We start from the raw sequence: 15,293 nt of genomic DNA on the forward strand, positions 1-15,293 counted from the left end.
AATAAGAAAAAAACTACCAATTGCATTGTATCTATTCATAATAACAATCTCATTACCCTGTATTCATGTAGTTAGTCAATAGTTATATTGAAATATACTAATTTATTGCAAAAAAAGAGTCTAACCCATGCCAAGACCAAAGCTGTTAATATTAAGGAGAAAAAAAGGCAAGTACCTTCTTGTATAATAAAAATTAATAATAGCCAACATCTAAACTTAAACAACAAATTGAGGGTTTTGAAAGTAATTCAGAAAGCGTCCCCACAATGTTTGAAAGTCTTAATGAGATTCAGAAATTAAATAATGAATCTTCTCTAAATCTAACGATGACATAACGTCGCATAACCATTGAGCATGGGATGGAGGAAAAACATCTTTCCATTTAAACAAAAGCACCCTCCTAGCTATAAGAGAGCTAAAAGCCAAAATATGTAATTCAGATGTCTTCAGCTAGATATCTTGTCCTGCAACAATACCAAATAGGGCCGTCAGAGGATTAGACTTAAAATTGACTTTGAAAAGTAAAGAAAAAGTTTGAAAAACTTCCTTCCAATATTTTTCAAGGCATGAACAAGTCCAAAACATATGAATTAATGAAGTTTCTCCATTATTACATCTGTCACAGTAGGGAGGTATGTCCAAATAAAAACGAGATAGCTTATCTTTAGTCATATGGGCTCTATGAAGGAATTGTACGAGGGAATGGCGAGCACATAGCGATGAAGTATTAATCAGTTTAAAAATTTCATTCCAAGTTTCCTCATTTATTGAAGTCTGTAAATCTTGTTCCCAGAGATTCTTGATTTTATTTAAAGGAACATTCCTCATCTCCAATAACATACCATAAATATTAGATATTGAACCTTTATGAAAAGGTGTCAAATTAAAAATTACATCTAGTAAGTTTTTATCTGAGTTTATAGGAAATTTGCATAATTGAGATCTTAGGAAGACTCTGACTTGTGAATATCTAAAAAAGTGAGTCTTGGGTAAGCTATATTTAGCTGACAATTGCTCAAGTGAAAAAAGATTTCCTGCAACCAACAGATCCCAAAAACATTTAATACCCAACTTGTCCATTCTTTAAAAACTAAATCAGTCATGGAGGGTTTAAAAAAAATTAAAATAAATGGGACTAGAAAGGGAAAATCTCAATAAACCACAATGTTTTCTAAATTGAATCCAGATCCTCAGAGTGTGTTTAACTACTAAATTATCAGTTAGTTTACTTACAATTAAAGGAAGTGAGGATCCAAGAAGAGAAATAATACAAAATTTAATAACAGTGTTGGCTTCTAAAGAAACCCATACCGGACAGTCTACATGATTAATATAATACAGCCAAAATGTAAGATATCATATATTAACTGCCCAATAGTAGAACTTAAAATTAGGTAAGGCTAAACCTCCAGACTTTTTAGGTTTTTGAAGATGAACTTTATTTAAATGAGGACGTTTATTTTTCCATATATAGAAGGATAAAATAGATTCAAGAGAATCAAAAAAGGATTTAAGAATAAAAACGGGTAGGGCCTGAAAAAGAATGTAAATTTAGTTAGAATATTCATTTTAATAGAGTTAATTCATCCAATCAATGATATTGAAAGAGGTGACCAATTTAATGATATCTTTTTTACATAGTTCAATAAAGTTTTCTTTAAACAGGTTTTTGTAATTCTCAGTGACTGTTACACTCAAATAAGTAAATTGACTCCTAACAAATTTAAAAGGAAGATTAGTATTAATTGATACCAAATTATTTAAAGGAAATAATTCATTCTTATGTAGGTTCAACTTATATCCTGAAAACTAGCTAAAACGTGAGAGTAAAGAAAGTACACAAGGTAATGAAGTCTCAACATTAGAGATAAAAAGCAATATATCATCAGCGTAAAGTGAGATTTTGTGGGTGATACCTCTCTTTAAGATATCACAAATATCATTAGATTCTCGAAAGGCAATGGCAAGGGGTTCTAAAGCTAGATCAAAAAGCAAAAGGCTCAGCGGACAACCTTGTCTAGTTTCAAGATGAAGTTTAAGTAGTTTGGAATTTTGAAAATTAGTAAGAACCCGAGCAGAAGGAGATAAATAAAGTATTTTAATCCATTGAATAAAATCTGGTCCAAAATTACATTTTTCTAAAGTTTTAAATAAATAATTCCATCAACCCGATCGAAGGCCTTCTCAGCATCTAAGGATATCACACATTCCAATATCTCCTGAGAGGGAGAGTAAATAACATTTAATACATGGCATATATAAAAAATATGAAATTTGGTTTTTATTAAATCCATTCTGATCATCAGAAATAATCAAAGGTAAAATATTTTCAATCCAATGAGCCAAGACTTTAGAAAGAATTTTAGTATCAATATTGAGTAATGAAATTGGCCTATATGAAGAGCATTCAGTTGGGTCCTTGTCCTTTTTTAGGATAAGCGAAATAGAAGCTTCATAAAAAGACTGAGGCAAACTACCCAATTTGAAAGAATCCAAAATGACTAAGTGTAATTGCAGTATAATTAATGAAGAAAAAGCCTTATAAAATTCTCCAGAAAATCCATTTGGACCGGGAGCTTTCCCAGAGTGTAATGAACGTATAGCCTCAGCGATTTCTTCATAAGAAATAGGTTGATCCATCTGTTTGCAATTACCTGCAGAAAGTGCAAGGATATTTAATTGATCTAAAAAATTATTCATTACAGTATTATCTTTAGGAGAATCAGAACTATAAAGTTTAGGGAATAGAATTCTCTAAAGGTATCATTTATTTCAAAATAATCAGTTGTACTGTCACCATTAGTTTTGCAAATTTCTTTAATTTGTCGTTTAACTACAAAAGTTTTAAATTGGTTGGCCAATACTTTGCTTGATTTATTGCCGTGAATATAAAATTAGAGTTCTATCTTTAAGAAGTTGAGTTTCAATTGGATGTGCTAACAGAAGATCATATTTAGTTTTAACTTCAACACGTCTTTTATATAGAACAGGGTCTGGCGCATATTTTTGATCTAATTGTTTTAATTGATTGGCTAATTCAATTCTTTCTTTATTAGCTTTACTCTTAACACTCACAGTATAAGAGATAATTTGTCATCTAATATAAGCCTTGAAAGTATCCCGTATAATAAGATTAGGTCTCTTCCCTTTTATTCTCTTTAAAAAACAAAGTAATATGTTTCTCTAGAAATTTTAAAAATTCCTTATCAGATAACAAAATTGTATTGAAATGCCAAAATTTGAGGACGACCAGGGAGTTTTAAAGATAGAAATATAGGAGCATGATTTGAAGCAGCAATCTCTTCATATTAGACCATAAGACAAAGGAGCAGAAGTCGACCATTAGGCCCATCGAGTCTGCTCCACCATTTTATCATGAGCTAATCCATTCTCCCATTTAGTCCCACTCCCCCGCCTTCTCACGATAACCTTTGATGCCCTGGCTACTTAGATACCTATCAATTTCTGCCTTAACTACACCCAATGACTTGGCTCCACTGCCGCCCGTGGCAACAAATTCCATAGATTCACCACCCTCTGGCTAAAAAAATTTCTTTGCATCTTTGTTCTGAATGGGCGCCTTTTAATACTTAAGTCATGCCCTCTCGTACTAGACTGCCCCACCATGGGAAACAATTTTGCCACATCCACTCTGTCCATGCCTTTCAACATTCGAATGCTTCTATGAGGTCCCCCCAATTCTTCTATACTCCAAGGAATACAGTCCAAGAGTGGACAAACGTTCCTCATATGTTAACCCTCTCATTCCCAGAATCATTCTAGTGAATCTTCTCTGAACCCTCTGCCCACAGTACTCCAACTGAGCTCTCACCAGTGCCTTATAGAATCTCAACATCACATCCCTGCTCCTATACTCTATTCCTCTAGAAATGAATGCCAACATTGCATTCGCCTTCTTCACTACTGACTCAACCTGGAGGTTAACTTTAAGGGTATCCTGTACGAGGACTCCCAAGTCCCGTTGCTTCACAGAACTTTGAATTCTCTCCCCATTTAAATAATAGTCTGCCTGTTTATTTGCTCTGCCAAAGTGCATAACCATACACTTTCCAACATTTTATTTCATTTGCCACTTCTCTGCCCATTCCCCCAATCTATCCAAGTCTCTCTGCAGACTCTGTTTCCTCAGCCCTACTGGCCCCTCCACTTATCTTTGTATCATCAGCAAACTTAGCCACAAAGCCATCTATTCCATAATCCAAATCGTTGATGTACAATGTAAAAAGAAGTGGCCCCAACACAGACCCCTGTGGAACACCACTGGTAACCGGCAGCCAACCAGAATAGGATCCCTTTATTCCCACTCTCTGTTTCCTGCCAGTCAGCCAACGCTCTATCCACGTATGTAACTTTCCAGTAATTCCATGGGCTCTTATCTTGTTTAGTAGCCTCATGTGTGGCACCTTGTTATAAGCCTTCTGAAAGTCCAAATATATAACATCCACTGCATCTCCCTTCTCTAGCCTGCTTGTAATTTCCTCAAAAAATTGCAATAAGTTTGTCAGGCAGGATTTTCCTTTAAGGAAACCATGCTAAGTTCTGCCTATCTTGTCATATGCCTCCAGGTACTCCGTAACCTCATCCTTGACAATCGACTCCAACAACTTCCCAACCACCAATGTCAAGCTAACAGGTCTATAATTTCTTTTTTGTTTCCTTGCCCCCTCCTTAAATAACGGAATGACATTTGCAATATTCCAATCCTCTGGAACCATGCCAGAACCTATTGACTTTTGAAAGATCATTGCTAATGCCTCCGCAATCTCCACAGCTACTTCCTTCAGAACACGAGGGTGCATTCCAACTGGTCCGGGAGATTTATCGAACCTTAGACTATTCAGCTTCCTGAAAGTACTCCGTCGTACTTGTGACTGCGCACACTTCTCTTCCCTGACACCCTTGAGTGTCCGGTATACTGCTGATGTCTTCCTCAGTGAAGACTGATGCAAAGTACTCATTCAGTTCCTCCGCCATCTCCTTATCTCCCATCACAATTTCTCCAGCATTATTTTCTATTGGTCCTATATCTACTCTCACCTGTCTTTTACTCTTTATATACTTGAAAAGGCTCTTTGATATTATTTGCTAGCTTCTTTTCATAGTTCATCTTTTCCCTCTTAATGACTTCCTTAGTTTCTTTTTTTAAGCCTTTAAAAACTTCCCAATCATTTGTCTTCCCACTAATTTTTGCTTCCTTGTATGCCCTCTCCTTTGCTTTAACTTTGGCTTTGACTTGTCAGCCATGGTTACATCCTTTTTCCATTCAAAAATTTCTTCTTTTTTGGAATATACCTATCTTGCACCTTCCTCACTTCTTGCATAAACTCCAGCTGCTCTGCCGTCCTTCCCGCCAGTGTCCCTTTCCAGTCAACTCTGGCCAGTTCCTCTCTCATGCCACTGTAATTTCCTTCACTCCACTGAATTACCGACACATCAGATTTCGGCTTCTCTTTCTCAAACTTCACAGTGAACTCAATCATATTATGATCACTGTCCCCCAAGGGTTCCTTCACCTCAATCTCTCTAATCACCTCTGGTTCATTACACAACACCCAATCCTGTACAGCCGATCCCCTAGTGGGCTCAACAACAAGCTGTTCTAAAAAGCCATCTCGCAGACATTCTACAAATTCTCTCTCTTGAGATCCAGTGCCGACCTGATTTTCCCAATCTACTGGCATGTTAAAATCCCCCACAATTATCATAACACTGCCCTTCTGACAAGCCTTTTCTATCTCCTGTTGTAATTTGTAGTCCACATCACTGCAGCTGTTTGGAGGCCTATAAATAACTGCCATCAGGGTACTTTTACCCCTGCGATTTCTTAGCTCGACCCAGAAAGATTCTGCACCTTCCGATCCTATATCACCTCTTTCTAATGATTTAATATCATTTCTTACCAATAAAGCCACGCCACCCCCTCTGCCTACCTGCCTATCGTTCCAATACACCGTGTATCCTTGGACGTTCAGCTCCCATAGACATGCATCCTTTAGCCACGTCTCAGTGATGGCCACAATATCATACCTGCCAATCTGTAGTTGTACGACAAGATTATCCACCTTATTCCTTATGCTGCGTGCATTTAAGTATAACACCTTAAGACCAGTATTTGGTGCTTTTTGCTTTGATTGCACTGCAACTCACCCCAATGGCTGCAAATTTGCCCCATCTCCTGCCTGTCTTTCCTGACATCTTTACTGCTCACTATCTTAGATTTATTTCTGTTTTCCCCCCCCTCCGCTCTGTCATTCTGGTTCCCATCCCCCTGCCAAATTAGCTTAAACCCTCCCTAACAGCTCTATTAAACCTTCCCACCAGGATACTGGTCCCTTTCGGGTTGAGATATAACCTGTCCTTTTTGAACAGGTCATACTTCCCCCAGAAGAGATCCCAATTATCCAAGAATCTGAAGCCCTGCCCCCTGCACCAGTCTCTCAGCCACGCATTTATCTGCCTGATCCGACTATTCTTGCCCTCGCTAGCACGTGGCACAGGTAGCAATCCCGAGATTACTACCCTGGAGGTCCTGCTTCTCAGCTTCCTTCCTAACTCTCAGAAATCTCTCTTCAGGACCTCCTCCCTTTTCCTATCTATGTCATTGATACCAACCTGTACCAAGACAACTGACTGCTCGCCCTCTCCCTTCAGAATATTTTGGACCCGATCCAAGACATCCTGTACCCTGGCACCTGGGAGGCAACACACCATGCGGGTATCTCTATCAGGCTCACAGAATCTCCTGTCTGTTCCCCTGACTATGGAATCCCCCACGACTACTGCATTCCTCTTCTCCCTCCTTCTCTCCTGCACAACAGCGCCAGGCTCAGTGCCAGAGACCCGGTCACTGTGGCCATCCCCTGTCAGGCCATCCCCCTCAACAGCATCCAAAATGAAATACTTGTTGCTGAGGGGGGCAGTCACAGGGGTGCTCTCCACTATCCGGGCATTTTCTTTCCCTCTCCTGACAGTCACCCAGTTTGCTGACCCCTGTAGCCTAGGGATGACTATCTCCCTGTAGCTCCTGTCTATCACCTCTTCACTTTCCCTAATAAGCAGTAGGTCATCAAGCTGCAGCTCCAGATCCCTAACACGGTCTCTGAGGAGCTGCATCGCCTCAGAGATGCAGGAACAATATCCGATGAAGGAATCAAACAGCGACAGATGGATGTAAGGTTTCAGTTCCTGCTGTGGCTGGGGTGTAAAGGAGCAGTGGAAACAGTAATCTGTCTACAGGAGCGCTCTCCAATTCCTTGTATAGCCTGGAACAAAATTAAAAATTTGTGTGCAGGTGTAAACCAGTCCCACATAATAACCAATTAATCTTGTGGCTAGGCACCCATAATACACACTGCTGTACCAAAGGCACTGCTCCAAGGCATTGTTAGCTCCCTCATTGAAACAGATATGAGGATAGGCCCAACACCCACAAGTCTTCATTCCTTCTCTAGCCTGCTCCTGCTGCACCTCACTGCTTTCCAAGCTGAATATGTGGACCATTTCCAATTTCTCAAGAGCCACCTCTCACTGAGGGCAAACCTTGGCATGAAAATCCACCATCTCCTTTTCATATATCTCCCATAATGTAGGAAATCATTTGCCCCTTCAAGTCTTTGCCGATTCACAACTTTTGAGGTGATAGTGTGTCTGAAGATCAAGATGTCACACCTGGCATGAAACTCCTGGTCTGTTGGGTAGCAGTGAGTGACCCCCTATCCCATGTTTCTGAGACCTCGACTTCCCACAGTAGGTTGCTTAGGAAAGTGGTAAGTATAGCTTCGTCAACCTCCTGCAAATGGACTGGATGGGAAACTGGAGCAACGACACTATCTGCTCCCAGGCCAACACTCCCATTGCTGAGACCCTCATTCGGACCTATTGGGCAGGCAAGCTTGTTCATGTATCTGAAGGCAGACTCTCAAGATCAGACACCTTATTCTGACTTTGCTCTCAGGAGCAGATTACCTGCTAGACCCAGAGAAAGATTCAAGGATGAGCACTCAGCCTCCTTGAAGAAATGCAACATCCCCATTGACTTATTGAAGCCACTGGCCCATGAGTGCTCAGAGAAGGGAATTTGGGTTGGTATTGAGAGCCATGTCTGCACCACACATAGGCCCTGTGCAAAGTGCTGGAAACGTATGTGAATAGGAAAGGTGTGGGTCAAATAGGCAAATGGAGCTGGCATAGCTGGGCGTCTCTATTTTGCATGGATAAGCTGGGCCAAAAGGCCTGTTTTTATGCTTTGTGACACCTTGCCCGTACAAAGAGTCTGTTGTTCCCATATTGGTCTCACCAGTCACCTGAGAAGCACAAAACTGGAGAGGAATTAGGCCATCCTTGATGTGTGGGCAGGAGGAAGGAACTGTCTGATTTGTTGAACAGGTTTACCCCTGTGATATGGTGAAGGTAAGTGGAGTAGATATTGTCACTTCTTCCATCACACTCATGAGACTGCAAGAGCATGTGAACAAGGAAGAAAAGTTGTGCATTATTCAGAAACTCAGCCAGCCTCGGATTCTAGAAGTACGGAAGTATCAATTTGATAAATGAAGACCAGAAACTGATTTCTAGAGAGCACACTCCTGTAGTGAGATTAAAGCAATAATGTTGGCTGGGGAGTTGGGGGAAGCATTGTTGTTTGTTTTCAAATAACCTCACATAACCTGGGAGACCAGAGGTGAATCTTTCAGGTGGCTTGCTACTTAAGTTCAGGTGATAGTTCTCGGTTGGAGTGAAATGATTATTTTACACTGCTTTTGTATTTCAGCCTCCACTGTCACTGTTTGCTGAGAGGAACAATTCTTTCTTCAAGGTAAAAATCACACTCCTGAGAAAGACTTTGACCATGGTGGGATTGTAAAGTTGGATTTCAGGGTTCAAGTAGGGTGTGTGAGGAGGATCTTCTGAAGAAACAGCACAAATACTTTAACAACATTTATTCTGAGACAGATAATTCATGTCTCTAAGTGAACTCCTTACTTACTGGAATCACAGAGCTTTTAACTTGTGTATTCAAATAATTGCAGTTGTTGAAAACAGTGCTCAGTGGAATTGGCTCAAAGATCAACTTTATATTCCACATTTATGTGTGTTAGGAATTTGCTGTGGTGTGTTGCCACATCATGCACGCACTGAAAACATTCAGAGGGTCTTTAAACTACCTTATCCACACTGAAGCTGGTGTCACTGTTTGGCTGAGGTTCTATTGTCCTGTAAGTTAGCATTCATTTCAGGAGGATTCAAATATAAGTGCCAGGATGTAATGCTGAGGGTTTATAAAGCAGTTTGGACCACGCATGGAGTATTGTGACCATTTTGGGGCCCCTTATCTAAGAAAGGATGTGCTGATATTGGGGAGGGTCCAGAGGAATGTCATGAAAATGATCCTGGGAATGAAAAGGTTAATGTATCAGGAACATTTGATTACTCTGTCTGTACTCACTGGAGTTTAGAAGAACGATGGTGAATGTCACTGAACTTATCCAATATTGAAAGGCCTAGATAAAATGGACATGGAGAAAAGGTCTTCTATAGTAGGGAGGTCTAGGACCGGAAGGCACAGCCTCAGAATACAAAGATGTCCCTTTAGAATAGAGAAAAACAGTAACTTATTTAGCCCGAGGATGGTGGATCTGTGGAATTCATTGCCAGGTGGCTGTGAAGGCCAAGTCTCTCCTTCGTCAAATGATAACGATGTGCAATTTAAAATTGAATCAATGAATGGCTAGCACAAATCGAAGAAGAGTTAACCAACTTCAAGATCCACATCCATCCTCCGTCATAAAAGTCAAATTGAGTTCCTTTTCCCAAACCTGTTTAATCTTAGATAAAGGACGCTTAACCCATTGTAATAATAAATTATAAGTTCTTCCAATAGAACCCTTGATCGAAGGGTTCATACTCACAACAGGTCAGCCTCCTATATGTAAGGAAAACTACTTAAATATTGTTGTAAAAAATGTCTAACTTGAAGGTATTGCAGAAAGTATGAGTATCAATTAATTGTTCAAAAGACATCAATCTATCTTCTTTAAGTAAATCCAAAAAAGAATTAATACCTTTATTTCTCCAAAGTAAAAAAATTGGATCACTCAAAGAAGGCTTAAAGAAGTAATTTCGATAAATTAAACTACAAAGTTTAAATTTTTTAAGATTAAAAAAATTGCGGAACTGGAGCCAAATTTATAAAGAATACTTAATCACAGGATATAGGTTTAAATTAACAACTTTAGCTAATTGTATAGGTAAAGCAGCTCCCAATAACGAGGTTAGAACTTTCAGTTCCAGGTCTACCCAAATTGGCCGATCACTCTTATCAACCCAATGTAACCAAAAAGACACGTATCGCACATTAACAGCCCAATAATACATTCTTAGATTAAGCAAAGCAAGACCTCCATCCTTTTTCAATTTTTGTAAGTGACATTTACTAATTCTTGGTCTTTTAATATTCCAAATAAAAGATAAAATAATAGAATCAATCCGATCAAAAATCTTCCTAATCAAAAAATTCTGAAATAAATATAAAAAATTTTGGTAAAATCATCATTTTAACTATATGAATACGACCAAGAAGTGAAAATGTAAGTGGATTCCATCTACTAAATAAATACTTTATAGTCTACTAAAGGAACAAAGTTGGCTTTATAAAGATCCTTAAATTTTTTAGTAATTATAATACCTAAATATCTAAAAGAACCCGTGACTTTAAAAGGAGTATTATCATATATAGAGACAGAATCATTTAAAGGAAACAATTCACTTTCACTAAAATTTATTTTATATCCTGAAAAATCTCCAAATTAATTAAATAATTTTAGCAAGGCAGGAATGGATTCGTCAGGATTAGATATATAAACCAATAAATCATCAGCGTAAAGAGAGGTCTCATTCACAAAAATCCCATGGATATTTTTAGCCTCACGAACAGCAACAGCAAGGGGTTCTAATATTAAATTAAACAACAAAGGACTTAATGGACAGCCTTGCCTTGTCCCCCGTGAAAGCTGAAAAAAGGAGACCTACAACAGTAGGTGCCAACAGTAGCAATAGGGGCTTTATATATCATTTTAATCCAATTATTAAAATTAGCACCAAAGCCAAATTTCTGTAAAACATTAAATAAATATTTCCATTCGACTCGATCGAACGCTTTTTCAGCATCCAAAGATACAACACATTGTGGAGTTTTAAAAGAGGACGAATATATAATGTTAAATAGTCTCTGAACATTTGAAAAAGAATAGCGACCCTTTATAAAGCCTGTTTGTTCTTTAAAAATAATTTTACCCAAAATATTCTCCAACTGATTGGGCATTATCTTTGACAGAATCTTAGCATCGACATTCAGTAATGAAATAGGTCTATATGAAGCACAGTCAGTGGGATCTTTATCTTTTTTAAGAATTAAAGAAATAGAAGGCTCATTAAAAAGTAGAGAATAAGTCGCCTTTCACAAAAGAATCCTTAAACATTTCCAACATATACGGAGAAAGCAACTTTCCAAATTTTTTATAAAATTCTACAGGATAACCATCAACTCCTGGGGACTTACCAGATTGCATTGAAAAAATAGCTTTATGAATTTCGGCTTCAGTGATTTGAGCATCAAGAGTTTTTTGATCCTCAGCCAAGGTTTTAGGAAAAACAATCTTTCATAAAAAAGCATTCATTTCAGAGGAATCTAATGGACATTGAGATTTATGAAGTTCAGCATAAATATCTTGAAAAATCTTATTAATTTCTTCATATTTCTGAGCCAAGATACCATCTTTCCTACGAATTTTCATGATTTGCCTTTTGGCTGCAGCCATTTTTAATTGAGATGTGAGCAGTTTATTATTTTTATCTCCAAACATATAAAATGGCTCTTTAACTTAAGCAAATATCCTTCAATGGGATGAGTTAATAACAGATTATATTGTGATTGAAGTTCCACCCTTTGTTTAAATAAATCAATATTGGGGGAAATAGCATAGATATTATCTAAATCTTTAATTTGTTTTGAAATTCTATCTAATTCTGCTTTAGTCTGTTTTTTTAAGTTTAGCTGAATAAGAAATAATCTGACCACGTAAAAATGCTTTAAATGTATCCCATGTAATTAATTTAGACATACCCCCTGTATCATTAAAAAGAAAAAAATCTTTTATCTGGGTTTCAATGAAACTGACAAAGTCAGAGTTTTGCAATAATGTCTGAGACATGCGCCATGGTGGGTGGGCAAGAATGACATCATCAAATTCAAAAGACAAACTCAGGCGCGTGATCAGATACAGCAATAGTGTCATATTCACCATTTTTAACACTAGGCAAGAAGCGGGGATTGATTATAATATAATTGATCCTCGAATATTTTTTATAAACATGTGAGAAGAAAGAATATTCTCTGTTATCGGGATGGAGATACCTCCACAAATCAACCAACCTAAAATCAATCAAAAAGGAATTAATAAATGACACGGAACGATTTGGAAGTCGCTGATTGGTTGAGCTGTTATCAATATCAGCATATATTCATTTAAATCAGACAGTAAAGCAAATACCTTTTTTTAAAAAAAAGGATCATCTAAGTTAGGACCAAACAAATTACCCAAAAAAACTTTTCTGTTACAGATCGTTCCTTTAACAATTAAAAATCTACCATTAGAATCTAATTTAATATCCTCTTGAATAAATATATTAGATTTAATAAAAATAGACACACCTTTTGTTTTACTCTGAGAAGCAGAGTTGAATTGCAAACCATTCCACCATACAAAAAATCTATTTTGATCTCTCGCCCTGATATGTGTCTCTTGAGCAAAAATTATATCAGGTTGGAATCAGTTAATAATTTTAAAAGTCTTTTATCGTTTAATAGGATGATTCCAACCATGTACATTCCAACTTATATTAATCCGTTTAAATACCATACTATAATTTTATTCTACTTTATACATTTGGTCTTTATACAAATTGTTAGAGAATATTTTAATTATTGACTATAAAAGATTGCAGATGTGTGAAGAAGATTGTTCTGACTATTGTGAATCATCCTTTTAAATTGGTCAATGAAGGCTGTGATGATGGGCAGCCAATACCAGGAAAGTGGTATTGGGTGGGGAGGCAGGAAGGGATGAGTGAAAACTGGAGGTTGGGCGATGTACCCTCCATGTTGGCAGCACGGTGGTGGGCACTTAGGTAGTCGCTGCGCCCCACCGTTGCTGCCTCTCAGCCTGACCTCCCACCACTTATTCATAATGCAGATAGCCATTGCTCACTGGGGCTTCCGTTCTCCACATTAGGGTTCCTACCAATCACTGTTGCATTCAAATCCAATGTCGTGGAGTGACACGATTTCACTAAACTTCCAACTTACAATATGTCCAGGTGACACTTCCTAGATTATGGGATAACAGAGGACATGGAGCAAGATGTTTGGCCCATCAAGCCAGTTCTTTCGCAAAGTTGAACCTTAGATGTTTTCTGCCTTAGCATTGAGCTTCCTTGGATCCCAGTTATTTGATGAAGTTTGTTTTTTTGTTCAGGGTGAATCCTGTGCTCCCAGCAGGTTTCTGCTCCAGAAGGAGCCAATGTTTATTCCCGTTGTTGTATTGTCACAGAGCAGCTGGTGACGACATGCCAGAGTTCTTTGGTCCTGCTCTTAGATCTCTGAAGCTCTGTTCTTTTTTCCCTCTGCAGGTTTTCTGTGCTAACTGCAGTAATGGATTCCCTGGTGCCCAGGCATTTACCGGAGCCAAAGTGGAGCAGACACCACACAGCACTCCTGGGGCAGGAGCCATCGACCACTGCGAGAAGGTCAGTGGGAAGCTCTCTGGTGGTATCTCTGCATTGCAGTGCCACTCCTGAACACCATCCACATCTACTCCTCCTGAAAGCTGTTTTCCACCATCTGGGAGGGATCTGCCGGAGACACAAGAGTGGAAGCCATCCATTGTGGATGGATGAATAGAAACAAAGGGAGGTTCACAGGGAAACCTGTCTCCATCAATAGTCATAGTCATAGTCATACTTTATTGATCCCAGGGGGAAATTGGTTCCCATCAACCCATAGATGGAAACCTAAGCAGGGAAGCTAATGAGCTCCTGGTCTTTGTAACTGCAGGACTGGAAGAGGAGCCTGAAGTTACATAAAAATTGCTGGTGAACGCAGCAGGCCAGGCAGCACCTATAGGAAGAGGCACAGTTGACATTTCAGGCTGAGACCTTTCATCAGGACTAACTGAAAGAAGAGATAGTAAGAGATTTGAAAGTGCAAGGGGGAGGGGGAGATCTGAAATGATAGGAGAAGACAGGAGGGGGAAGGGATGGAGCTAAGAGCTGGAAAGTTGATTAGCAAAAGGGATATGAGAGGATCATGGGATGGATGGGAGGCCTAGGGAGAAAGAAAGGGAGGGGGGGAAGCCCAGAGGATGGGCAAGGAGTATAGTGAGAGGGACAGAGGGAGGAAAAGGAGAGAGAGAAAAAAAATTATTAATAATAAAAGATAAATAAATAATGGATGGGGTACGAGGGGGAGGTGGGGCATTAACAGAAGTTAGAGAAGTCGATGTTCATGCCATCAGGTTGGAGGCTACCCAAATGGAATATAAGGTGTTATTCCTCCAACCTGAGTGTGGCTTCATCTTTACAGTAGTGGAGGCCGTGGATAGACATGTCAGAATGGGAATGGGATGTGGAATTAAAATATGTGCCCATTGGGAGATCCTGCTTTCTCTGGTGGACAGAGCATAGGTGTTCAGCGAAACAGTCTCCCAGCCTGCGTCGGGTCTCGCCAATATATAGAAGGTCGCATTGGTAGCACCAGACGCAGTATATCACCCCAGCCGACTCACAGGTGAAGTGTCGCCTCACCTGGAAGGACTGTCTGGGGCCCTGAATGGTGGTGAGGGAGGAAGTGTAAGGGCATGTGTAGCTCTTGTTCCGCTTACAAGGATAAGTGCCGGGAGGGAGATCGGTGGGAAGGAGTGGGGGGGACGAATGGACAAGGGAGTCGCATAGAGAGCGGAGGGTGGGGGGAGGGAGGGAAAGATGTGCTTAGTGGTGGGATCCCGTTGGAGGTGGCGGAAGTTACAGAGAATAATATGTTGGACCCAGAGGCTGGTGGGGTTGTAGGTGAGGACAAGGGGAGACCTATTCCTAGTGGGGTGGCGGAAGGATGGGGTGAGAGCAGATGTGCGTGAAATGGGAGAGATGCGTTTGAGAGCAGAGTTGATGGTGGAGGAAGGGAAGACCCTTTCTTTAAAAAAGGTCTCTTCTTTCAATTA

The 15,293-nt window shown here is 39.3% G+C and overlaps 1 protein-coding gene across 1 annotated transcript in view; it reads left to right on the forward strand.

Annotated features, from left to right (window-relative positions):
- col16a1 (collagen, type XVI, alpha 1) overlaps positions 1–15,293 on the forward strand; it is a 401,818-nt gene that overhangs the window by 311,353 nt on the left and 75,172 nt on the right. Inside the window, exons 42-43 of the mRNA XM_072247276.1 lie at positions 8,792–8,836; positions 13,708–13,824. Of these exons, the coding sequence (XP_072103377.1) occupies positions 8,792–8,836; positions 13,708–13,824 (162 nt within the window). The remainder of the gene's footprint in view (positions 1–8,791; positions 8,837–13,707; positions 13,825–15,293) is intronic.

This window comes from Mobula birostris, chromosome 30, assembly GCF_030028105.1.
Source record: "Mobula birostris isolate sMobBir1 chromosome 30, sMobBir1.hap1, whole genome shotgun sequence".
Taxonomy (NCBI): domain Eukaryota; kingdom Metazoa; phylum Chordata; class Chondrichthyes; order Myliobatiformes; family Myliobatidae; genus Mobula; species Mobula birostris.